This window comes from Venturia canescens, chromosome 9, assembly GCF_019457755.1.
Source record: "Venturia canescens isolate UGA chromosome 9, ASM1945775v1, whole genome shotgun sequence".
NCBI lineage: Eukaryota > Metazoa > Arthropoda > Insecta > Hymenoptera > Ichneumonidae > Venturia > Venturia canescens.
This window is the reverse complement of record NC_057429.1, coordinates 19,772,020-19,796,882: the sequence shown is the minus strand read 5'-3', so window position 1 is coordinate 19,796,882 and position 24,863 is coordinate 19,772,020. Positions and strand designations below refer to the sequence as shown.

At 46.7% G+C, this 24,863-nt stretch overlaps 1 protein-coding gene across 2 annotated transcripts in view; it reads right to left on the bottom strand.

Moving 5' to 3' along the window:
• Window positions 1–24,279, bottom strand: part of LOC122416543 (uncharacterized) — a 55,460-nt gene extending 31,181 nt beyond the window's left edge. Inside the window, exons 1-3 of one of the 2 annotated variants that reach the window (XM_043429606.1) lie at window positions 24,100–24,279; window positions 6,545–7,169; window positions 3,933–4,129 (exon numbers count right to left, since the gene is read on the bottom strand). In XM_043429606.1, the coding sequence (XP_043285541.1) occupies window positions 3,933–4,129; window positions 6,545–6,674 (327 nt within the window). In that variant the 5' untranslated portion in view covers window positions 6,675–7,169; window positions 24,100–24,279. Of the gene's footprint in view, window positions 1–3,932; window positions 4,130–6,544; window positions 7,170–17,725; window positions 18,277–24,099 lie in introns of those variants that run through there. The other variant, XM_043429605.1, reaches the window with a different exon arrangement.
• Between the last annotated feature and the right edge of the window lie 584 nt (window positions 24,280–24,863).

The following is a 24,863-nucleotide window of genomic DNA, read 5'->3' as shown; positions in this document are numbered from 1 at the left end:
CTACGTCCACAGGATACGTGGGATCGAATATGAACGCATAAATTCACCGGTTTGAACTTCTTGAGAGACAAAACCAATTGAATTGCTTATTCAAGGAATCATACAGACCATTTTCCATGGGAATCGAGGTTGAAAATCATCCTGGAACATTGGAATATGAAAACGGGTACAAAAACTCGTATTCATTGTTTATGAGCAGCGTTGAATTCTTTCCGATCCAATAGGCTCGCGATATTGAAGCTTCGCTGGATACGCTGGAGCCGATAAATATGAGAATTCTTCTTATAACTGTCAGTGGAAGTTGCGCAGGCTTTTTTACCGTTTTTACTGGTTTTATGTTCCATTGTTTTTATTGTTAATTTGAATTAATACGTTGCAGAGTTAATTGCAAGCTCGAGACTGGAATTGCGTATCCGCGTCGAGTATGCTCGATGTCAAAACTTAAAAATTTTATTACGGTTAACGAGAAATTTAATATGGTTTTCATTAGAGCGTCAATGCAGCGGAGAAATTCAGTGCTCGTTCAACGAAGGCTTCGCTCTCCTCTGATGTCAGAATATTACAAAATTCCTGGAACTTAATAATCATTTGAATGGAATTGAAAGTGATGAGATCGAAAAAGTACTCGCTCTCTTGAAAATTAACGGAAATTGAAAACATTCTCAGTGCTCATTGGTCTTGAAGATCGCTTCGTCTGAGGGAATGCTATTTTTCAAAATGACTCGGAAAACGGAGTTAACCTGGAAGTGAAACTATGTAAATTTCATTTTTCAAATCTCGTCTACGCGGTGCGAAGATTCTTCAATGAAAATTCCCAATTTCTTGAAAATAAAACATCGTTCAGCGGTGAAAATGGTTTTACACACAAAACGGAGTCGAGACCATTCGAATTTCTCCCATTTCTCAATAACGAATTCAACGATGAACGATAAATTGGGTTTCGTGGTAATCGAGTCGTAGAAAAACGCATTGAAAAAATGAAATATTCAGTAAATCAACAAATATTTGATCTCACTCAAATTTCATCCGGGCTCGGAATCAATTAAACTCATGAGTTCTCGGATCACATCGCTAATCGCAATAATCCGAGGACAGGTTGAAATTCGGCATGGATTTTCGGTGCATGATTTATCAGCGTGCCGTAATTGGGTCAAAATCATTGTGATTTTTCTCCAAGGAGCGCTACAATAAAAAGTCGTGAAAAAATCAAAATTAAAGCTCGCCATTCGGCGATTTTGTGAAAAAGCGTATTCCGCCTGGGCGCGTTCACGTGCCCGGAAACTCTGCACAGTTGACGGTTTGTTCTACAATTTTCGAGGGACGTTAGGAGCCTGAAAACAGCGAAATTCACGGTACACGAAACGTCGAGCGGAGTGTCGTCGGAACACGATACGTAATGAAAGTTTGCTTGGGCATTGTTGAATCTGGAATCGCATTTTCGAGCCAGACGGGGGAAAAAAGAGCGAGCGAGGTGGGCGGAAGCGGCGAGTCAGAGGAGATTCGCCTTCGGCTGGGAATCGCACTGTCGCGGCAGTTTAACGCGCCACGGAATTCGTTGCTTTCGGCACTTGTGACATAAATTAGTATTTATCGTAGCTCCGCGGTACGCAAACGCGTTATTAAGGGATGCGTAAAGGGGTGAGAATATTCTGAGGACTGGAGCGAGTTTTTCAAAACTTCCAGCGCAAAAGTGAGCCCGAAAACAACGCAGCTTCGAGAGGAGATCAAACTCCGCGTGCAGTTTTTGCATACTCCGAAACAACGTCGATTTATCTCGTCAAAAAGGCGAGTCCGAAGCGCGCGGCTCGAATTGAGAGAGCCATCGTATTACCAAGTTGTTTAGTAAATAGAACTGCATTCGCGAAAAACTTCAGCAAGCTTCGTCCGAAGCCGTCACGCCGAGCGACTTGACGAGCCGCACCAACTTTCGACTAGATTCTCCAAAACAAGGCTCTTCAATTGAGCCAAAAGTCGTTGATTGCACTCTCGTTAGTGCTCGGGCACGCGAGCGGGAATGCGCCAGGCTCCGCGTGCGCGACTCTGCTTCACCGCTGTCGACCGACTAAAAAGCATGCCGGAAAAAATATCAACTCGAATTTCCGTCGACGCGAAATGCGGAATCGTTCGTACTGAATTCTGGCGAATATTAATTAATTTTTTTTTCATTACATAGCGTGTAAAAACTCGTTTAGAAAGTCGTTTTTTTCGGGCTTAACAACGAGTGTGCAGAGCTTTGTATTTACTGCGGTATACTCGTCACTCGCACGAGCCGTGACATAATTACACGATTACGTTAAAAAACCGTGGGATTGGAAACGCGCTTTTTTGTGGAAGAAAAGTTGTCCAAGTTACTATTCGCGGGAGCTACTTCCTACCAAAAAATCACGTTGATCCTTCGTTGCGTTGTTGTGAGATAAGAAAGACAAAGAAAAGCATTTCCGCGTTCACGATACTAGCAAGATCCACGAGAATTCTGTGGAAGCAGCAAGCCCACTTTTTCCCCATTTTCAAGGAAAAGTACGCACCACGCCTATTTCTAGGCCGTCATTTCGCTGTTCCGTGCTCGGTAGACCGTTCACTTGACCCATTTTCCGACGTAATTATCCCTTCGAGTTTGTACGACGGAAAAAATATTTTTCTAGAAAAAGTGGCTACGAGAAGTACCGGAGGAATATTTCAAGTCAAAACTCCGGGGCGAATTTGGGGCTTCGACTGTCGTTGGGACTCGCATCGGAGAGAAAAAAACCGACAATGAAAGTTTTTCTTGAAGCTTAAGGTAGATCATGTCCGAAGGATCGTATTTTATTGGGCGTCTAAATTCTGTCTCGATTTTCGCTTCCTAATTAAAGATACAATCACTTTAAATTCATGTCAGAGTTATTTATTCGAAATTGTAAATCAATTTTTTCAACTTATCTTTTGGCGAATGAAGTTACAAGCCATTAATTAATCGGGGATCCATCAATGACCGAACCCCAAATTTCATTCGCCCCTGGCGAAAATATTATAGTTTTTTATTCAAAGCATTAATAAAAAGACAGAAATAAGCTGTGACAGGAATGGCTCGAGTCGAGAAGAAACAAAATGCTGGAATAGGCAAATGTGAGGTTATACGAGTGCTCGTTACCAATTTCGTTCAATCTTTAAGGCAATACATCTTCATTACCAGTAAGACAATCGTCTCGAATTTTTTCCCAGATCTTCGTTTATATACTCAATTGTTTATCTTTTCATAAACTTTGTAAGAAACGTTCATTCGTTATATGAAAAGATGAACGATTTTTTACGCATAGTCTAACCCTCTGCATTTTTCTTCATATTTAAGGACGTTTGTCTCAGTAACTAATAAAACGAACCCTTTGAAATTTGATGTGCGTGTGAGTCGGTCAGCCATTTAAGCTCTGTGTAAATTTGAAGACTTTCTTAAGGAGGGTAAATCGCGACGATACAATGTTGCCATGCTAAACCATGTTAAAAATATAAAGAATTTAAAAATGATAAGAATTCATAAAATTTGGTAAATGTATTCTTTGAAAATATATAAGACGATATGAATTTTTTAAGATTTTTCTACCACATAGCTATCGAGTAATTCAACACCAAAGTTCACGTGTGTAAGCATGTGGTGAAAAAATTTGGAAAAAATTGAATTTGTATACTTGATGGCAAAGAATGTTATCACCAAATTTGATGAAATTCTGATTATTCTGAATTCGTGATCCTGCCTCCTTAAGAAAATCGTTTCGTGGATGAACTGCGTTAATTTCTGAATGAGTAATAAGCACAATTTTATGTTCTTACCAAGAGTCGAACGCGCCCGAATATTTTCGATGTCGATTTGTGTGCAGAGTGATTTTTCCAGTGGTTTTCGGAGGGTGAAAAATACACGAGAAAATATGCGAGTAACAGAATATTTGGAGTAAAAAACTTACCGTTCCTTCACCAATATTGTGGACGACACATGGGAGAACAGCAGTTGAGCCGGACTGTGCAGAGACGCGACTTGAATTTTCCGTACCGAAAGTCATCGGCAGGGTCGGCGGTAAATCAACGTCCACGGGCTTGGAGCTCTGATCCACTGAATTGACGTTCGCTCTCACCATCTCGGCAGTAACGGCCGTCGGGTAGTCTGCGTTTCAATGAGAGAAAGTGAGAGAGCGAGTCAACGGTTACGACGAGGGATAAAACAGCACACACACACAGACACGGTCTCTCAGCGAGTCCGAAGAGCGAAGAAGGATGATGGAGAACGAGAGAGAGATAGAGGAAAAATGGGTAAACTTCCATCGGAAGTCAAAAAATCGGTGGAAAACGAGAAAAGAGGTAAAAAAACGTAGGAACAGCGTTAAATCACACAAAAGTCAATAGGCTGCTGCGATCGGTAGGAACAGCCGACGCTACACTCTCGCACGGATTTACCCGTACGCTCTTCCGGTACCGGTTTATATGATGGCGAATATACGAAACGTTGTTACGACCGTTGCAAAAGAACGTACAGAAAAATAGCCCGGTGGAGCCTGAATATTTCAGGATTCGAATTCGACTATTCCGGCGACGCGACGGTGGACCGAAAATTTCGCTTCTCTGTTCCAACCGAATTCAGAGTCCTCTCAGCGATTCAGAGACGAAATTCTTTACAGCGATCGCGCGTTTCCGATTCTTTTTTAAATTAGTTCCTTTAATAAAATATTTGAAGCAGTTCAGAGGCGTATTTTTTATTTCAACGTTTTTTCTATCGACCCTTGGAACTCTGGAGCTCAAGGCATTGAAAATATTTTAATTATTTACTTCGTAATGCAGCAAATAAATCGCGCATTTTTGACCCACACATTTTTCATGTTTGCTGCGTCCTTTCCGTACTCGGAGCTCACGCATATTTGCCAATGGGGAAACTCGTTCGAGAATTACTGATGTAATGCGCGCTCATCGCCGTGGAAACGCGAGCACCGAAAGTCAGAGGCGAGGAGATTGATAAATACAAGTTAGGGCTTGAGGGACGCTGTGAAAGGGGCAAAAGGCTGCTTTGAAAAATGTAAATTCAGTGTCAGAAAAAGCAATTAAACGTAATTACAGTAATTCGAGGAAATTATTCAAGGGGCTTTTGGGAGTCTTATAACTTCTCGTAACATCGAGGAACGATTATCATTATTAAAGTATCAAATTAACGAAGCTTCAGGCTGTTCCCGAAATCATGAAACGTGAAACCCGAATATGAAAATTGGAGCGATGAAGTTTCGGGGCGCTAGAATCCAAATAGAGGAGATAAATTTAACGAAATTAAATGCAAAAGAGAATATTCTAGGTACGAAAAGCCCCGCGAATTCGCTCTGTCGTCAATGGGAAAGGAAACAAAATTGTATTTTCTACTGGGAATGCTTTTTCAAACGAATTTCCTTTGCATCGTCCCACTGTTAAATTCACGACGAGATTTTACCCCCGAACGAATTCAGCAAATAAAAAAAGCGTCGAGAGCGTCGTTCGTATTCGCGGTGTGTGCGCGAGGTCCTTCGAGTTACATTGATAAAGAGGCAAGGGACAATAATAATCAGCGGCTCGGTAGAGTAATCGGAGCAAAGATATTAAGCGCTTCGCTCGTTAAATGGCCGACCATATAATTTTGGTAATTAAAAGAGCTGGCGTGTGACACTTGGTGGGGGGGGCGCGTTTAAATGAAAAGTCGGGTTCGCCCTTTCGGTTGTTCCGTCAGAATTGTCTCCGCTCTTTGGCCACCGCCCCAACCGAGCTTTCGCCCTCGCAGAGTGTGATACGCGTCGCGTGATGCTACGAAAAGGGCAATTTCTTTCTCTCCCTCGCGAGCTTTCTTTTCGCGAGTATAAAAGAGACGAAGTTATGCGCGTGTCGGCAGCCCGGAGTATTTTTTGTCTTTGGCGCGAGGCAGTTTTTTTCGTTCAACCGTGTAGCAGAGTCTGCGGTGCTCGGGCGAGGGAAAGAAATACACGTTGCATATAAAGTACGCGGGTGAATGTACAGCGGGCGAGGAACAAAACGTAAAGAAAGCAGCAGCAGCAGCAGCAGCAACGACGCGGGGCCAAAAAGAATGGAGAAGCACATACGTATGTTCTCGTCGTCTTTCATGCACTTTTCTCGCCACATCCTGCTCACGGTTAGACACTCGCGGTGTCCCTCTCGCCTGCGAGTGAAAATAAAATGATAAAGAAAACATTTGAAAATGGGAAGGAAAAATGAAAGGTAATTGCCAGCTTCAACGCAACGACGAAACAAGAGCTCGCCCCGGAAAAAAAGCACGCGAGCACGCGCGCGCGCGCGCGGACTTGACGTTCGAGAGATACGACGATGAGGGAAAAGGAAATAAAGGGGGAAAAACGAAGGCTTTGTGGAGAGAACGAAAAGGGGGATGTGAAATAAAAGGAAGGTATATAAAAACGAGAATCCTTCTGCTCGTATACGTATACGCAACGTGTATTTATACACAGTTATAAAACCCCGAGAAGTATGATGAAGCGGCGTGTCTTTTGGGCTCCTTTCCCCGATTGGATGCGCCAGGCAGAAAATATCGACTTACCAGTTTGCACGACGATGTTGAGTAGCAACGAGAGAACGACAGCGGTCGCCCGATAACCGTGGACGACGATCATGAGCCACTGGTATAGGTTGAAGCTCGTTTGCCAAAGATGCGGCGCCTTCGAGACCATCGTTTTCCTTTTTTCTCCTCCCCCTCGCCGCCCTTGTCGTATCTCGCTTTTCTTTCCTTCTTCCTTTTTCGCTCGCTCCTTCGCGGTCACGTTTTCCCCTCCTCTATTCTCCGAGTCCGCTAAATTTGGCCTTCCTCATAGTTGATACACACGCGTCGCTATCTCAGGAGCCTGCTTCCGCATCAGCCCCCCTCCCCCCTCCCTGGAAACCGCGACCTGGATGACATCGTCCATTCAGGACTTGAAAACACACCCGGACACCCGGACCTCGCTCGCCTCGACCAACCCTTTTTCCTCCTTCTCCCTTCCTCCCTCCCGCATTCGCCGAACGAAAATTACTCTCGCTGTGGCCGCAGGGTGATGATACCGTCTCTGACGCGAAATATTTCGACCGCCCTCCGCCTCCTGCTCCCGCGATCCTTTATCCCGCACAGTCTATTTCCAAATTCATCCGCTCCTGTCAGCCCGCGCTTTCAATCTCCGACGTAGATACTCCTAAATACACGAATACATGGACACTCTTTTATCATAGACGTTATATTCGGGACAGGCCGCTCTCGGCTTCATTAATAATATTCTCTCCTGAACGAGCTTCAGCTTGATTCCAAAATAATCTGGGATCATTCGCGTCCCTCGCGAAACTAGAGCGACTTCCGTTTTTACGATTCTCGACAAAATGTTCAGCCGACGTCGATTCTCCCTCCGAATTTTTATCCTTCTACTACTGCGAGGAGCTCGACGGTTTTAAGAAACTTGAGAAGCCTAAATTGCCCTGGGCCCATTACCAAGAACGACTTCCGACGAGGCACAAATGGCCCGGAGCTCTATATTCTTCTAGGAAAATAGTTGTGTCTGAGAGAAAGGCTAAATCGCTGCGAAAAATGAAACGGGGACGTGCTTAATGGCTGCGAGTTTGTCGAACCAAGGGATTTTACTCCCGAGACGCTTGATCGCGAGGTAAGCTGCGTGCCTGGTATAAATATATATGCACATTCAATTTACGTACAAATCTAAATAGCTTCGGCACACACTTCACCTCCGCAGGAGGCGCGACCGTGATTTGTGGTGACGAATATGCGAGGATAAATCCTCGCTGTACATAAGAATATATTCGCCCCCGTACATGGGAGAGATTGGTGCGAACGTGGCCCGTCATTTGAATTCCGGTGTGGGGCCACGCTCCGGATAACTTACCAGGGGAATTTCGCTTTCCTGAGCAAATCTCGCGTCCCTCGAAGCCCGCTTTGCTCGGGCATTTTTTCCGGCGAAATAATAACAAGAAGCACACTTCGGATTTGGAGTTTTGAAATGAGATGAGAAGGCGATTCGACGCGATTTCGCTCTCCGGAGTTCCAATCAGGTGTCGAATCACCTCTACTGGTTTTGCAACTTAATCCCATCGAGTCGCGTTACATCGCGACGATTCTCATGAGACAAAATGTAACTTAACGTGAGAAATTCGATAAGAATTTTGTCCCGGTTGGAGAACGCGATCGAAGAATTTGCATCCTGAATAAATATTTCAATCTCGGAAATGCTCAGCGCCCAGCGAGTCCATCGGGACAAACTATTTTGGAGCTGCGCTCGCGCGGAGCAGCTCAAATTTGACGGAACTACTGGCGACGGAGGTCCGGGGGGGGGGGGGGGAACGAGAAATCACCGGATTAGAATTGAACGATATTGAGTGAGTTGGAAAAACAGCAATTTACGCGGGCAAGGAACCCTCGGTGTGGACGTGACAGCGCTCGAATCCTCCGAAAGGCCGAAAACGGGCCGAACTCGCAGTGACTTTTCTCGGGATTTCTCCGGGCGGGGCGGGGGTGTCGCGAGCAGGAAAAGCTGAAACAATCGGAGCGAGGGTCGCTGGCAAATACTGCGATATTCCCGAACTATCCGAGTTCGCAGTGGTCTTTGGATATTGTACAAGTTAGTTTCGCCGGTGCTGAAACTCCCTCGCCCTATCGCGGGCATCGGTGCGAGGCCGAGTTGGCGTGTGTACAACTGGATTTTAGCAGCCGCAATCGCCCATACGTACAGACACGAATACAAATAGCGAAAGCACGTAAACGTGCTTGAATGTGTTAGTTAGAGGAGGAAGTTGGAGCGTTCTTGTGCGCGGTGATGTTCCAGAAGCATTTGCGGCGAGCTACGTCCTCCTCCGCAGCCTCATATTGGGGAGACTCCCCCCGAGGAAAGCCCGGTGTAAGGACGACTGTGCAGCCTTTGGCTTTTGCAGCGCCTCGGCATGTTTCCGGCTTCCTGGCTTCGTCTGGCTCCGCAACTTTTTTCCTCACTCGTTAATATTATGCAGCGTCTTTCGGGCAAAGTTCAAGCACCAGGTAGAGAGGACGTGACACTTATATTGCCCGGGACACTCGAGTCGACCTGTGTTCCTCCCGTGCACACTGGCTCGCACCTCCCTTTTCCCACCTCCCGCGTATTCCCCTTTTTCTTCCCTTTTTCCATCTTTTTCACGCCCTCGTGGGCTTCTAATGTATATATTTTTCTCCCTATTTCATCCCTCCGTTTGTGCTCGCGAAGCCTCGCGCGCGCCACCCTCCACAACTCGACATGTCGCTCTCTTCGTTGTACGAAGACTTTCCGCCTCGAATGCTCCCGCGAAAGAGACTCCGGCGACGACCCAACGCTCTCGCTCTGACGTGTGCGCCGAATTTCCGGCGACATTAGCGATCATTATCTCCTGCCATGGCCAGGCTTGAGGGCCAGGGATTTATAAGAGTTTTTTCGCTCCTCCCGCGATCGCTCGTGCATATGGGTTCGAGCAGGGACGCGCAATTATTCGTACGAATCTCGGGCTCGAGGTCGCATCCTCGGCACAAAAGCGTTAGCGAGTTACGGAGAAAGGCACTTGTAATCAGTATTCGCGACTCGATCTCACAAGATTGAGTCCGTTACGAAGTAAATCTTTCTGTTGAAAGTATAATAAAATTGTCTCCGCGCGCGCGGGCGTAATTAAAAAATTAGAGCTTTTACGATCCGCGGGCGGAGGGAGAATTACACTGCGACGGGAAGCGAAGGTCGGAAGTATGAAAATTGAACGATTTAATTATGTCGGAATGTTCTTGCGCAGCGAGAGAAGGCTTCAAGACGACCGGAAATATGCATTTTTATGATTCCGGAAAGCACTCATTTTTTGCCGCTCTCTCTCTCTCTCTCTCGCTCTCGGGCTTCTCGCGCTGCACTTTTCCGATGGTGATACACTTTATTGAAGAATTTCAAGGTTCTTGAATAATAAACGGGGATGAAAGATGGCATAAAACATCAGAGAATTTAATGCAACGCGGTGTAATGCGCTCTAAACGTACAAGAGCGAAGACGACTTGATATTATTATGACGTACTACTTCGCGAGACGACCTCTCGAGCAAAAACGAGGATAAAATATTTAAAAATAAGAGAAAATAAAAAAAAAAAAGGGTCGCGCACAGAGCGCCGGGGAAAAAGGAGAAGCCGAAAACGTCGCCCGGCTCCTCGCTTCCACCGGGAGAGTTGCACGCATACCCTCGGCGTACACAGCAGAAAATTTTGTTCGTGTCGCGAGAAAGTACGAAAGAGAAATAGAGCCGGCAAGCAACGGAGCTGAAAAGAAGAGAACCTGAGAGGAAAAAGAGCGCGAGAGAAGAACGCGAGTAACGCGAGAAGCCCCAGAGGAAATGTGAAAACTGTAGAAGAGTCTTGCAAACTGCCCTCTCTCTACGCTTCCTATACCAAACACCGCGAAATTTTATAGTTATAAAGCACCCTCCGAGCATTTTTATACTCGTACGTATGCGCGCCGGGGCGCTACACTTTGAACTGTATCTAGTGGAGCATCGTGCTCGAGAACACCTGGGAATTCATCGGAGAACCTTGCCGATTTACTTTTTATCAATTTATCATGATTCATTTTTTCTACGAAGCTTCTATCTTTCGGCGTTCTATTTATTGGGATTTATGTCAGTTAAACAGGACGCTCGACGCGATACTCGGCGCGTGGAAATAATGCGGTGGATCGAGGGGGGAGGAAAAGACCGTTGGAACGGAGACCTTCTCGAAAAAGTGTCGAGCTCCGTCCTCAACGTCGCGGAGAATCGTTTCAATTCCTCCTTCTCAATTCTTCTCCGCCCGCGCAGGCCAACATGGCTATTTTTAACTTTATTTCCTCTCATTATTTCCCGCAATAATCCGCCGATTCGCACTCGCCTTGGAAAACTTTAACGACGTAACGAGTACCCTCGAACGGACGAAATCATACAGCTGTGCGCGGGCGGAGGGAAAGTGTGACTCGCAGCTCGTCGCGCGAGCATCGGGGGAGACACGTAGAAACGAAAATTTGATAATTAATCAAACGACGCGGAAAAGCAATGTAATTTTTGTTCAATCAACGACCTCATAAATCCACGGAAGGGCGCTCGCCACGGGAATTGTTAAAATTTCAATATTATTCACGCCCGGCTTACCGGCCGAGGTATTCGTTCGAATCGACGCCCGGAGCCCCGGCAATTTGGCCCCGTTTTCGAAACCCGGCCCGATCCTCGGCCTGCGAGAGAAAAAAGGTAGGAGCGCGGGCTGGATTCGCGCAGGGGGAGGAAACAATGACCACTGACGAATCGAGGACGGGGAGAACGTTGACGAAAAATAATTGTACCCACCTTTTGTACGTTCACGAATACGCATCGATATTTTGGAAACAATGCGCGACAACCGCAAAATGGAAACAGCTAATTGGACGATTAAGAATTCAATTTTCGGCAGAGTGCACGCAAGAGCTCTCCGCAGGCCATTGTTTCATCAAGGATAGCTTTCTGTAGCTCGTATAATTCTATCATTTTGCCACATCATTGTTATAATTAGTATCGCATTGAAACATCGCGGAATGGAATATTTACAAGTGCGTGCTTGTCCACGTGCGTGCGAGCTTCCTTCTCCACACTGAATTATTCGTTATCACGATCAGCGTTTATCACACACGGGGCCGGTGGGATCGCTATTATTTTACGATCGCATTGTCTTCTCGTCGTGCTCGCGGTGCAAAAATCCCGAAATTCCAAAGTGCACGGTTTTATATCTCGGCTAGGAAGTTTGTGAAACCGTGACCGGGTTGCTGGGATCAACGTAACGAGAGGGGGGCGGTCGTTGAATGATTTCTCAACGCACGTTGATCCGAAACTGCGATTCGAATGGTCGTCAATAGCAGCGGAATTTCAGTCAAATTACAATTGGCTGAGGAGAATAAAAAAGCGCTTCGACTGCAGAGTTTTTTTGCGTTAAAGCTATTTGCTGCGTCTAGTAATTATCTATTTTGTCCCAACGTCAAAGTGAATCAGGAATGTGTGCCGCGTGCTCTGCATACTATTTCATTTCGTGATAAAAGCCACCGGAATTGGATCGCACGAGGGGGAAGCAGCAGGGAAAAAACGTATGAATCGTACGTGACGAATGTTGTGCGAGAGAAAAAGAGGCGGAAGCTTGATCCCTCGCGCCCCGCGCGAGCACCGCGGCTCTCTGTATCGACGAACACACATGGCCAACTCCAGCTCGCGCGGAGCACAGGGAATTCAAGTTCCCGGAGGAACCTCCGGGGAAGGCTTTCGTACGGCGATTGCTTAAGGGGAATTTGTCGTCGTCAGATGCCACTGATTATACAAATTTTTACAAATGTTCTTTCATTGGAGCCGCCGCGCTCGCGCGACGTGCAGAGCATTTCCTAGGAGCAAGTCAATCGTAGTCTTTTTACAGAGCTTGAGTGAGTTAATCCTGGGAGAAGAGCGCGGAAGAAAAAGCCTTTAAAAATGCTCAATTACGCGGCCACCTCTGGAAAAGCTCGTCGCATTTAAACTTGCTTCCGAGACTAAACTCTGCTGAATATGAGGTACGGAATGCGACGCTTTCGTTGGGAATTTCATGCTCTCCGCTGCCGCGAGAGTCGTTTGCATTTTTTGAACGTCGAATCTCGACGGTTTCGGGCGGCGAGTTTACGCAACTCTCGGGTGCGAATATTCATCGGGCTCATTACTTTTGACACGGCATCGAGAGCAGGCTTTAATATTCTGAGCGCGGTATTAATCTTGCTGGTGGAAACGCGATCCGGAACTCGAGAGCTTACTTCGATTTCGGGGGTAAAAATTCGGCCGGAAAGCCCCGTATGTGGCTCACCTGCATCCGAAATTCCGATACCCATAAAGATCCGTACGTTACGAAACAAAAGAAAAGATAAATCGGAAGAAAGGATGCTACGAATGAAAAGCGTCGCGCAGGGATCCGGAACGTACGAACGGAAAAATCGAGCCAATAACGCGTCTATCTACCGAATAAATAAATGTACGTCAAATCGAATATCACGTATTTGCATATTCATGCAATCACGAATAAACGAAACTGCAGATAGCAGTTGTCAATATCCTTCCCTCCCACCGATTCCTCCCCGCAGCCCATTTTTTCTGATTTAACGAGCGAAATAACAGGGAAAAAGAAAGAGAGAAAAAAGCATTAAAACAGTTCAAGCAGTTCGCCCGTTCGATAAAGTACGGTGAAGTCCACTTTTTTGCGGTAAATGATAGTTTAAGGTCCCCTGACAACGATGAGCACAGTTCCTCTTACGGGCCAAAATTTTGAATTATTTCATTTACTATTTCGAGTCTTTAACAATTGTGAAAAAATTTCACGGTGTTCGAGCTTCGGAAACGTTTAGATCGCGAAGAAAATTTATCGCAGTTTCTTTGAAAAAAACATCACCCTAAGGGGCTTTAAAGAAAACATGAAAAAACTTTAGTTTTTGAGTTTTTGACGCGTCGAAAACGGGTGTGAGTTGGGCTGCTGGTAACAGCTGATTGAACTTCGGAAAAATTCGGGAATTGCGGGAACTTCATCAAATTTATATTTGAGACTGACTCACGTGCTCTCACATTCGTCTGGTAGCTTCGCTTTTTTTTAACCAATTGACCATATTCTGTTTTCTCGGTGGCATCGCACCGATGTAAACTTTCTTTCGGACGATTAAAATTTGCCCTAGATTATGTGAATTTAAAGTGTCACCGGTATCGATTAAAGTTGAAGTACAAATTCGATCTTTTATGATATTTTTAAAGCATTTTATTACATTTTTATGATTAAAACATTCTCAATGTAAGTGTTTATTAATTTTATTAATAATTCAGACTCAAATCGAATCAACATAAATTGCAAACTCGTCTGGTCGTAAAACGGGCGAGCCACTTGAAAAAAAAAAGCTCCGGAGCATAAGAAAATATTGAGAAGTAAGAAATACCTATGAAAGATAAAAATAAAACAGGCCATTTTGGAGGGAGATAAAAGGGTGGGCGCGGACGTAAAGAACAATGCATACGAGTGCAGGAGCGCTTACATACGTGTGCTTAATGCGTTATATCCAGAGCGAGGATCATTTTAGATCGTTCCGGGTTTTCCTCGAGAAAATAAATGGGCTAAGCCCCAGTTCTCCTTTTGCCTCGTACAGGCGCGGGCGAGACGTGCACTTTCAGCGCTAGACAATTTCGGGATAAATATATTACGCCAGCGTCGGGCAGGGGGCAAGGGACGGGGTGGTAACATGCACAAGCTGTAAAAAAACGACAGTGCTACCGAAGGCTTTCGTCGTCGCGCGCGCTAGCGTACAGAAACGATCGCCAACGAGAGGAGAATAAGGAGCTGAGAAACGGAGATGGAAGAAGCGAGTGGAGAGAGAGAAATTGGGGATGAGCGAATATTAAGGTCTCGGGGAAACAGTTGGCGAGGAAACGAACGGAACTGCTCGCTCCCGCCCCGAGGAGTCTCTCACTGTCCCCCTGTCCTTAAACGACGAGCGGAGGCTTGCGACTCGAACACGAAAAAGAGGAACAAAAGCTCTTGGGCCGCGAGTGCAAGCGCGGACGATGAACGAAAATAAAATACGCGCACAGGAAGGAGCTTACGGACGAAGGAGACAAAAAATCGTATATCCAGAAGTTTCCAGAGAACGCGGGCTAAAAAGCACAATAAAAGGGATGAAGAGTTAACGCCCATTATGAGAGATAATGACGGACGAGAGGAAATAATGAGAGTAAATTTCAAAATTGCGTTATTGAAAAGGCCCCGTCGGCTCGTTTTCCTTCCAGAATTTTTTCCACCGCCCCCCACACACTTTACCAAAGCCAATAAGAACGATTTCAAACGTATTTCGAAGAAGATATAAAGACACCATGGACGAGCCCGAGGAATATTGAACCTCGGCTCCCGACGTATATTCTCGTTTGAGGAACGACGCACGCGGATTGAAAGAGGAGACCGAAATAAAGGATGAAATTCTCGTGCGAGCGGGAACAGGATCGAATAAAATTGAGGGTATTTTCGGTCTCCGTACGAACCGCGAGTGCGAGCCCTCCTCTAAATAAATTCCTCCCCCGATCACTTTCCGCCTTCCTTTTCCCCGCTTTTCACACCCGCGTGCACCCACAGACAAGAGCTTCTTTAAGCAGCAAACTTCGGGCAGGCTTTACATGTCATTAACTACCGGTACAGGTGCGCCGGACGGATCATTATAAAGACGAGACTGCCGCTACTCCTGGTGCGGGTGCGAACTCGATAAAAATATAAAGCGTCGCAGGTGTCGAGGCCTTTACGAGACCGAGAGGGAGAGCTCCAGACACGCAGCTCTCCGCGCCCCTTTCATCCCTTTTACTTTGTGCTGCAACTTTTTTTTATTCGTACCACTGACCATCCTTTTTGTCTATTTGTATTTAACGTGCTCCGCTGATCACCGGACGAGAGTACCCTTCAGCAATATTCATCTGCAAGAGCGGCGGAGCACGATGAATTTTTATGTCGCGAAGTGCGCGCATTTGATTCGTTAGAAAATTAAGTGAAATCGGTAATCCTCTCGTCGCTGTTTTTCTTTCTTACTTTTATACTTTTTCAACATTTTTATAAATCTTACTCTTATTTTCATTGGTGAATATTTTCGTGCCAGCGATAGTAAACGCGATTCCGGCGCTGCGGCTTCGGAGCGAGCTAGAAAAAATGTGCAGCGGGACTCGAATGCTTGCCAGCGCTTTGTCGGACAGTGCGCTCGGGGCTTTTCGTGGGATTCGCTTCATCTGCCGCGAGAGGGATGTCTTTCCTGGGGAAGTTATTTTTCGTAGCACGCCCCGCGGAGGCCGCGAGTCTCTCGTAAACTCTGAAATTATAGGTGAATCTTGTTTTCGTTGGCTCTTTTTTTCTCGGGGCTTTTTATGTTCCACGTCGGACGAGGTGCGACGCGAGTCTTTCCCTGCGCGGGTTACACTTCGGACGGAAAATGTTTTCGGGAACATCGCTCAACGGCTGCAACGTTTTGTGAGATGCCGGAACGCCGGAGTACGACGAAGCCAATTAATTTCGTAGCTTTGCGAATCGGACTCACTTTTTTACAATTTTTCGCTTCTCTCGAGCACGCGCTCCCGAGATTCGTAGCCAGTTTCTGGTCCCGCGCACAATCGCTCCAGTGCAATATCGGACTCGACGTGGAGTGTCGTATAAATCGGTCCCGCAATGCGATACCGATTAATGCTCGTATCGTTGGACACACTCGCATTTGCAACTCGAGCTCGCGGGCTCGCAGCTGGGAAGCGAGCAGCGCTCTTGAACGAACCCTCGCCGCTGGGCGCTCGATGAAAAATCTCTGGATACAAGCGCTTTCGTTACACTCTCGAAATCGTTGAATTTACGTCAAGTGCAGCATCGCGGCCATTCGACCCGGTTAAAGCCCCGCGAACAGGGTATCGAGGGAAAACATTGTTTCGAAAATGTTTCTCGCACCACCGAATCGAGCAATAGTGACTTCATTAATTCCGCGATTTCGAGGCATTGCCAGCGACGGGGAGCCCGGAAAATCTCGAAAAGTCGAAGCCCCGTTACCTCTGAAAATCCGCTCTTTTAACAGGAGCAGCAAAACCCAGCAAGCTCGAATTCTACAGAGCAGAATGAAACTCCACCGTGCCCGAAGGGCGCGTCCGCTCCACCGGACACGAAAACTGCAAAAGTTTTATCGAATCAGTCAAAAAATGGATTCCCCAACGACGTATTTGTGCCCAGGAAACTTGCCCAATAATTGACGCGAATCGAAAAAACGGGCCATAAAAAAGAGCCGTCGCAGCCTCTCCGCTCGCAGAGACGAAGAATTCGCGACGTTTCTCGGAGCGAGACACTCCGGAGATAAATAATTTTGTAGCGAGTCGAGCATATTATTTACGTGGACGCGTTTCGTCCGCATTTATCAGGGCTAATATATACACAGGGGCGACATATTGTATTAGCCAGCCAATCATCGGTGACAGGTCGAGCGAATCAATGAACTTTCTCTCCCCAAGGGACACCGCCGTAGGATGATCCTCCCACACAGTTACCACGCGTTATGCCTTCAGCCCCGTCCGCGTATAAATACGCGCGGAGAAGCTGTGTGTGGAAAGTATATAGAGATATTGCTCACGGTTCGTAGAGAGAATCGACGGTACACCGCAAATCCTCTGCCACGCCGATGATTAAGGTCGACGTTCCAGTCGCTGATCGTCTATATACACGCGGCAATTTACAGAGGGTCTAACGATACAGCCATTTTTTAACGCGGACCGTCCTTTTTATCTTTCGCTTTAACGGTCGAATATTTTCAACTTTTTAAGTGGGATAAAAAGTGGCTGCGACGCGTTACTTTGCAGGAAAATTTCATTGCGACGAGAACTTTCGGCTTTCGTTCTTTCCGCTTATTGTTCAAGGACATTTGGACGGCCGAAGCAATCGCTGGCTTCGTTTACCTCTGGCGATGCGCGTGTAATCGACGAATCAGTGGGGTCGTGCGATACTTTTCATGCCGTCCCTGTAATAAGCTCCGCATTAATAATTTCATGGCATCGATAAATTAGGGAGCCGTAAAATAGTCCTCGTCGTCGTACACCGCGGCACTTCCACCGCAGCTAAGGTTGCTTTTACGACAGTCGTATAGGAGAGAATATAATGTGTGTCTCTGAGAGAATAAGAGAGCGAGGGAGGGAGGGAGGGAGCTTCCATCCCTGCCTGCCCCGTTACCTGGTAATCATTTGCCCGGGTGAGCCTGCCACCTCCCAATTACAGGTGGCATCCTGGCCGGACTTGAAGGGCCCGAGGAGTTGAGGAGAGTGCTCGTCTCGCGTGAACTCCGGCGGCGAATAATCGGCGTTTGGCCTATCGAAAGAGGCGATTATTTCGTTTAATCCTCGTGGCGCTCGTCGAGGGTGTTTTTAATGAAAATTTTATCCGAGGAGAGGCTCGGACGGCTCCTCCTCGCCGGTCCCCGGCTCGCGCTCGTTTCTCTTCTCCCCCAGAGGCTTTCAGGCGCACCAGGTTATTTAGGACAACTGCACAAAAGCCGAGAGTCGTAAGAGGCTCGCGAGCGGGCTCGGGCCCGCTCGGACGCGGCTCGAGACGGGCAACACGACCGCGGCTCACGCAGCCCGTGTGTGCACGGGAAAGAAAAAACGGAGGCTGCGATAGACTCGCGAGCTGAAGGCGCCGTCGAGTGGAACGCGAGTCGACGATCCCGCGCCGTGACACGCACTGGCCGCTGCTCCAGCCCCGCGCTGCCCGCGCGGCGCTACGTCGCCGAAGCGCGCCGACAGAGACAGCCGCCCGATTGGGAGGGGTGGTGGCGCTGGCGGTCCTCGTCGCGGAGCTCTTCGCTGCGCGATCGTGGCACGAACGCGAGGCTCCGAATGCCCGAGGACAGCGGACGAAAAGTAACGGATGGCTGAAAACCAGCAGACGCGGGGCCGCCCCCACCCCGGAGAGAAGACTCAGCCCGCCGTGGCAAAGGGTTGTGGCCAACTAGCAGATCGGGATTCCTTTGTCTGCAAGCTTCCCGAGGCATCGGCTTTGCGCGGCCCGCACACGGGCGGACGCGGACGAGCCAATCACGGGGAACAATCACATCGTTTACAATCAAATATTTAAAACAGTTTCTCCCTTGTTATTTAGCCGGGTTGAGCCAAAGCGATAGGGCTCATTATTCATCCTCGTGTTTCCTTTGTCATGCTAATACGAGCGGGGAAAAAATTGTGTCGTCGGGACGCTAGCTAACGGTTGAGAATCGTTTTGTTTGTTTCGTACTCTCGCGCCCTCCCTCGGGGACGAGAAAATCTTTGAGGAAAAGTGGAAAAAATCGAGTTCCTCGTAGATACGTGCTCGAATCGGTTCGCTGCTCCTCCACCTTTGACAGCGCATCGAGCACTTCGTCGGCGGAGCTTCCCCTGGGCGCGAACCTCCGCAGCGCGCTTTCGGCCGCGCTGTCCTTTTCGCTTTCTCTCCCCCCCCGGCCGAGCGCTTCGTCCTCGTCGCAATAAGTTTACCGTCGCTGCTCCCGAGCCCGTAACAAAAGTCTCTAATGAAGCGCGCCCGATAAAACGAATGCGGAGCCCATTCGCGGCGGAGATGTATCGCGTGCAGGGAATCTCGAATAAAAAACGGAAAATTCGACGCAAACGGGGACGCGGGGATTTTGGGCGCCTCCGCGGAGAAGGTTTTCCGACGAGGAGCGATCCTTGACAGAAACTCAAGCGCGATCGCTTTTCTTTAGTTTACTGTTGCAGTCTCCCCGCGATATGCGACACACGGAGAGAAAATGCTGATTCGAATCGACCGCGAAAGACGAAACGCTTTCCGAGAGTTATTAAACTTGCGGTGCGAGACACTCTTTTTTTACGAGTCCATCCAACTGGCTGAAGCGACTAGAAAACTCCGAATTACCTCATTAACGGAGCACTGCGATCTTCATTTACATTGCACAACCTTTCCGAAGGGGCTGGATCGAGGATTGTTGGAAATTAATATCCCGTTCGTCCCACTGGGCTTCCCTCCGATCCGCCGTTCTCAACGGTTCATTCGAAATTTATAAAAAATTTTAATTACCGCTGAAAAGTTCACTTTGCTGGACAAACGGGGCTTCGACGCTGGCCGCGCATCGAACACGCGCGTTGTTTGCTTCAATAATCCAGGAATCGGGTTCGCGCTAATTGATCTCGATTCTCCGATATTTGCCTTCATTGATATTAGAGCGAAAATCGATGGGAATTACCGGGAATAATAAACCGGAAGGGTAATTCCTGAAATCAATTGTGCTCGGAAATTCCCTCGTAACGATGACAGCGAGTGACGAAACTGGCGCGCGAAAGTATTGGAATAATTAATTTTCAAGTTTTGACAACTTTCATTGTCACCGTAAACGGCGCGGCAGCTTTGCGGACTGTGAACACTCGCATCGATGCTCGAGTGGCCGAGTCCTCGCTCACCGTTCACCAGAGTCCACTGAGAAAGCTGTAAACATTAACAGCAACGATTGTCACGACTCAGAGACTTTTCGAAATTTTTACAGTCCTAGAAGCTCGATAAAATTGCTGCTCTTCGCGAGTGCACCGCCGCCCCGATACTTCATTTCATTTTTTTAAACTTAAAACTCGCGGAAGCGTCGATAGACGCTAAAGTTGGCTGGCACTCCTCGGAGAAACTTGCGAGAGACTCTGCGACGCCATGTGACGGGAAATTTACGCGGAAAATCGAGGAGCTCAAACCCGACGATGAAACTCGGTTCCCAGCGCTCGAAATTTCGTAATCGGTCCTGCGTCAAATATTAGCTGAGGATTCCACAAAGACTGTTTGGACGATGAAATGACCGTTGGACCCCCCCACCGACGACGATGCTTCGCACGGCACGCCGAATCGACGAGAAAAGGCAGAAAAAATGTCCGGAATCGGAGAGTTTTCAGTTTTATCTCGAGTATTTCAGTGTGTCAATGAAATGTCAAAAACGGAAGACTTCGAGCTCTGTGCAAATGCACAAAAACTGAGGGAATTTTGTCCTCTTCGTTGCACGAGCTCGTTCCACTTTGTTTGAAGCTTCTGAGACATTTGATTTTCCTTTGTAAATCAAGGCACAAAGGTACGAGGGAAATGTATTGCGCGCACAAATTTTCGAAAGATTTTCGTGCTTGAACAAACTGCACGGTTATATTCCGACGTTCTTACGCGGCGTGTGTACAGCGAATTAGCTCGTCACCCTTGTCAGCGCCAGCAAACAGCGCATGCAGAATCTATAGATACGCGTATATGTTTGCCCGATCCGCATGTGCGTGTGTATTCAGGCAAATGTGATAATTTGGGCTGCACACTTTGTTTGTATGTTTTCCTGTGAATATACTCGAGGCGTAATCTCGCCGAGAGACTATTGAATTTGGACGTTTAATATGCCTTAATAGCTCGACAAATGAAGCGTCGCAAAACGGTGAACAAACGAAACAATTGTCGACTCGGTGGTTTGAGGCTTTTCGGCGCGCCGTGGCGCGCGCGTCGCTTCTTCGAACTGCAAACGTCCCGGTCGCTCGACTCGATTTCTGGCCGTTGCGGGATCGATCACTGCGAGCGAAAAAATAGTTTTATTCGTCGTTGAATATTCTTCGGTTCTTTCCTCGCGGATGGGCTTACGTCGCTCACCTCCTTAAAGCTAATTCTAGTTGCCCATTTGGACTTGAGAGCCTCGCGAACGAGTCACCGCGACGTACTTGCAACGAGACGCATGAAATTTCATACGCCATAGAATTGTGGGGCGTGGAATTCCAGACCGAGAAATAACCAACGTCGTAAAATAATGAACATGCCAGACAAAGTTATAAGTGACTTGAAACTTTTCCAGAATATTATACACAGAATATGTTTGTGAATAACTCGCGTCGATCCTAACAATGGCGGGGCTCAGTCTCCGAAGGAGAAACCGGGTCGAGAGCTGCCTCGCAGCGGCTCGTATCATTAAACCGGAAGACAAAATTCAGAAAAACACTTTTCCCGAAAGTTCTGTTGCTCGGGTTCGTCGGAGCTAATTTGATAAACACACCGAATGTTTGCGACTCTGTGCACGGAGGATTGACTCAACGACCGAGCGCGCACTCGATCCGCCGCTCGCCCCCGAACGATAAACGCTCGCACAAATGTCGAGGGACAAGCCTTTTCGATTCATTTCACCTTTTTCGAGCGCATTCTTCTGTCGGGCGATCAAAGAGTTGAACGGTTTCTTTTCACTGTTGCTGAATCGAAACGACTTCCTATTCATCAGTTATGAAATAAAACGCACCGAATGTACGTGCGAAAACACCGCGCGAGATGCACAATGCACGACTGAGACGCGTTTTGTTACTCGGAAACGTGTTTTCCAACGTTACATTTACGGGTAGAAAACAAAAGGAAGATAATTCTTCAAGAAAACTTTTCTGAATAACAACGACTTTACGAATTGAAAAAAGATTTTTTTTTGACAGCTTCGAATATCGCGAGAAGAGAGTGGGAGATAAAAATGCATCCGAAATTCACGTCACTCAGAAATTCGCTTCCGATCACACGTATCCAGCAGGAGGAGCGTTATCCGAGAATTATTAAATGATAGCAATGCACGCGAGAAGGGAGAATGTCAAAATAGCAAGCGAGGTTCAAATTGCCTCGCCTTTCTCCATATGTGCAAACATACAATATCCATTTAGGATTTTGCATGCATGAGATAATGCGCGGTGGAGGAAGGGATGACAAGTGGGCTTGTCGCCCCATTTCCGCGACTCTTTTTCTCGTCCCCGTACCGTTACACTTACACGATCACAGACACAGGCGTCACTGAAGTCAAGATTTACGGTAGAAAAGGCAAGGCGATTCAAATTTCGTAGTAACATGATATACACCGCGCGACACACTTTAAGGATCACCCGAGAGACCGTCCTCAGTTTTATATACAATATACAAGCACGCGCGTGCCTCCGCTGCTTTATCAAGCCCGGACTCGTAACACCGAGAACAACTACGAAGTAAACAATGAAGACTACAATGACGCGTTGTCCTCGTCCGAGATTCTCACTCAAACCAATTTTCCGCGAGTATATATCCCGTAGAATTACTAATGCTCTTGCGAGGGACGCAAAGACAAACTTTAATGCAAACTCATATACGAGAGCACCGGATCAACAAACATCATCACCATCGACCGCAAACTCGAAATAAAAAAACAAAGAGAAACTACACAATGCTCGACAAGAAGCTCCGGGACAATAAACTTTTTTCAAAGTTTACTCAACTAACTTCACGACGGTTGATCAACCGGCGTCCGTGTCTTTGGAAAAATAATTAGTCGACCGGACCGGTTCACTTCGAGCGCTTCGTCGGTCAACGATGGCGGACGACATCGTTCTCTAACCCTCCACACTTCGAACCTTCGAACGTACAACGAGACCCACTCGTTAATTGTTTATTTATCGAACTACTTCTTCAACTACAAATACTGGACTATTTTCTTCCGCAGTAGTCCCGGAACAGTGAAAAGTGTGAGGTGGAAGCACCGGCATTATTTGTTCGTTGTAAAAACAGCGTGTGTACTACGGAATTCGTTTTTTTTTTCATGAAAATTTTGAACGTTCCAAAAGATCGTTTTAAAAGCTCGAACAACATTATTCGCGAGGTGTTTTACAAAACTTTTTCCACAATTCCCTGTCCTATTTCAGTTAAAAAAAATTTGATGAAATTTTTGTAAAAAGCTTGAGACATGAATTTTTTCGAGTGCGCGACATTTTAGGATTTTCGGAATCGCCGTTTTCGTGATCAGCATACGGAAAAAATACGTCAAGACAAAATTTCGTAGCGTGAGTGAAAAAAATATTTGCGAACGGATCGAGTCGATTCGTTTCCCAACAGGTTTCGATTCTCGGATAAAAAAGGGACATTCCACGGGTGTTTTTTTTATCAGAAAATAAGGACTTACGATCAGTGAAATGTCAATAATCAATGTCATCGTCGCACGAAATCGCGCCGAAATCTATTGTGATATTTACAAATTATAATGGAAAGTGAAAGTTATCTCTCGACTGATCGAAGCGAAATAGAGCTCGTTTAAAACGATTTGCCGCTCGACTCGTTTAAATTCCCCGGACACAACGCCCCCCGACACGTATATATATCATTTTCCTTCCCTCACAAATTCAATGTACGAATATGCACACACGGATATGATTCGCAGACGAGGTGGTGTCGGTGAGTGACGAAAGTGTAGGAAGTTTCATGCATACGTAGCAGAGATGTCAAAGTCTGCCCGTATATGTATATATAAACGTGTGAAATATAAACGTCGAAAAAGGATAAATCTTCGTGGCAAATTTACTCCGGTAGCCGGAAAAGTATCCGGACACAGGCGACCACAATTTTTTGTTATTTTATTTTAGTTGAGCACTACACACAATACCGACGGTTTGAAACATCGCCACGGTTTATTAGTTCTCGGGCCATTCTCTCGTCAAAAAAACCGTTTCTTCGCCCCTCCCCGGGACTCTGTATATTTTCAATTCATATCGTTTTGTTTCAGCTTCCTCATTTCGTGCTAACGTTTTTGTTTACCTCTTTTTTTTTACCTTTCCTTTTTTAATTCCATTCCTCTCTTCGCTCCATCCCCACTCTTGCCTGCTCCGCTTGTATATTTTCCGGTGTACACGCCGCGGCGGCGTAGGAATCGAGGGAGAAACGCGAGAACGTGTTCCCGCGCGGTGAAAAAGATTTATCGGCACTGTGGCCTACTAGTAACTACCTCGTAACTCGGGTAATTCGTTTGCCCCCTTTTTTTTCTTCGCCTCCTCTTGCCCGTATTTTTTTATTCCGTGCTCGTAGCTTACGCTTTCCACCGAGAGCAGCACGAATAAATGCAAGTTTTTTTCACCAGATGCCCTTTGCATATATATACCCTCGTACTATCTTGATGGCTTTCCACAGTCGCCTTTCTCCCTTTCGACTACGAGAGCATTTTTCCTTAACGTGTTTCTCGTTATACGTGTTTCACATCCCTTGATCAAGCATCCACAGGCAACTCTACGCTTTTACTTTGGCTATTCACTTGTAAATATGGATCTACGGAACCATTCTCTCAATTTTTACTTCGCATTTTTTTTCTTCAATACCTAACCTCAAAACATACCGGAAATTCCTGCCGTTCTTTCGGAGTTACGGCTCGGATGGTCAAAATCTGCGCCGACATGTTGATTTGTCAAGGCACGTAACATATATTTCGATTCCCAGCTCTCAGGATCTCGATCGTACGAATTTATTCGGAATCTCGATCGACCGTGAATAAGAATTTGTTTTCAATTTTTCGAAAAATTCTAGTCATTTTATCATCGTTAAT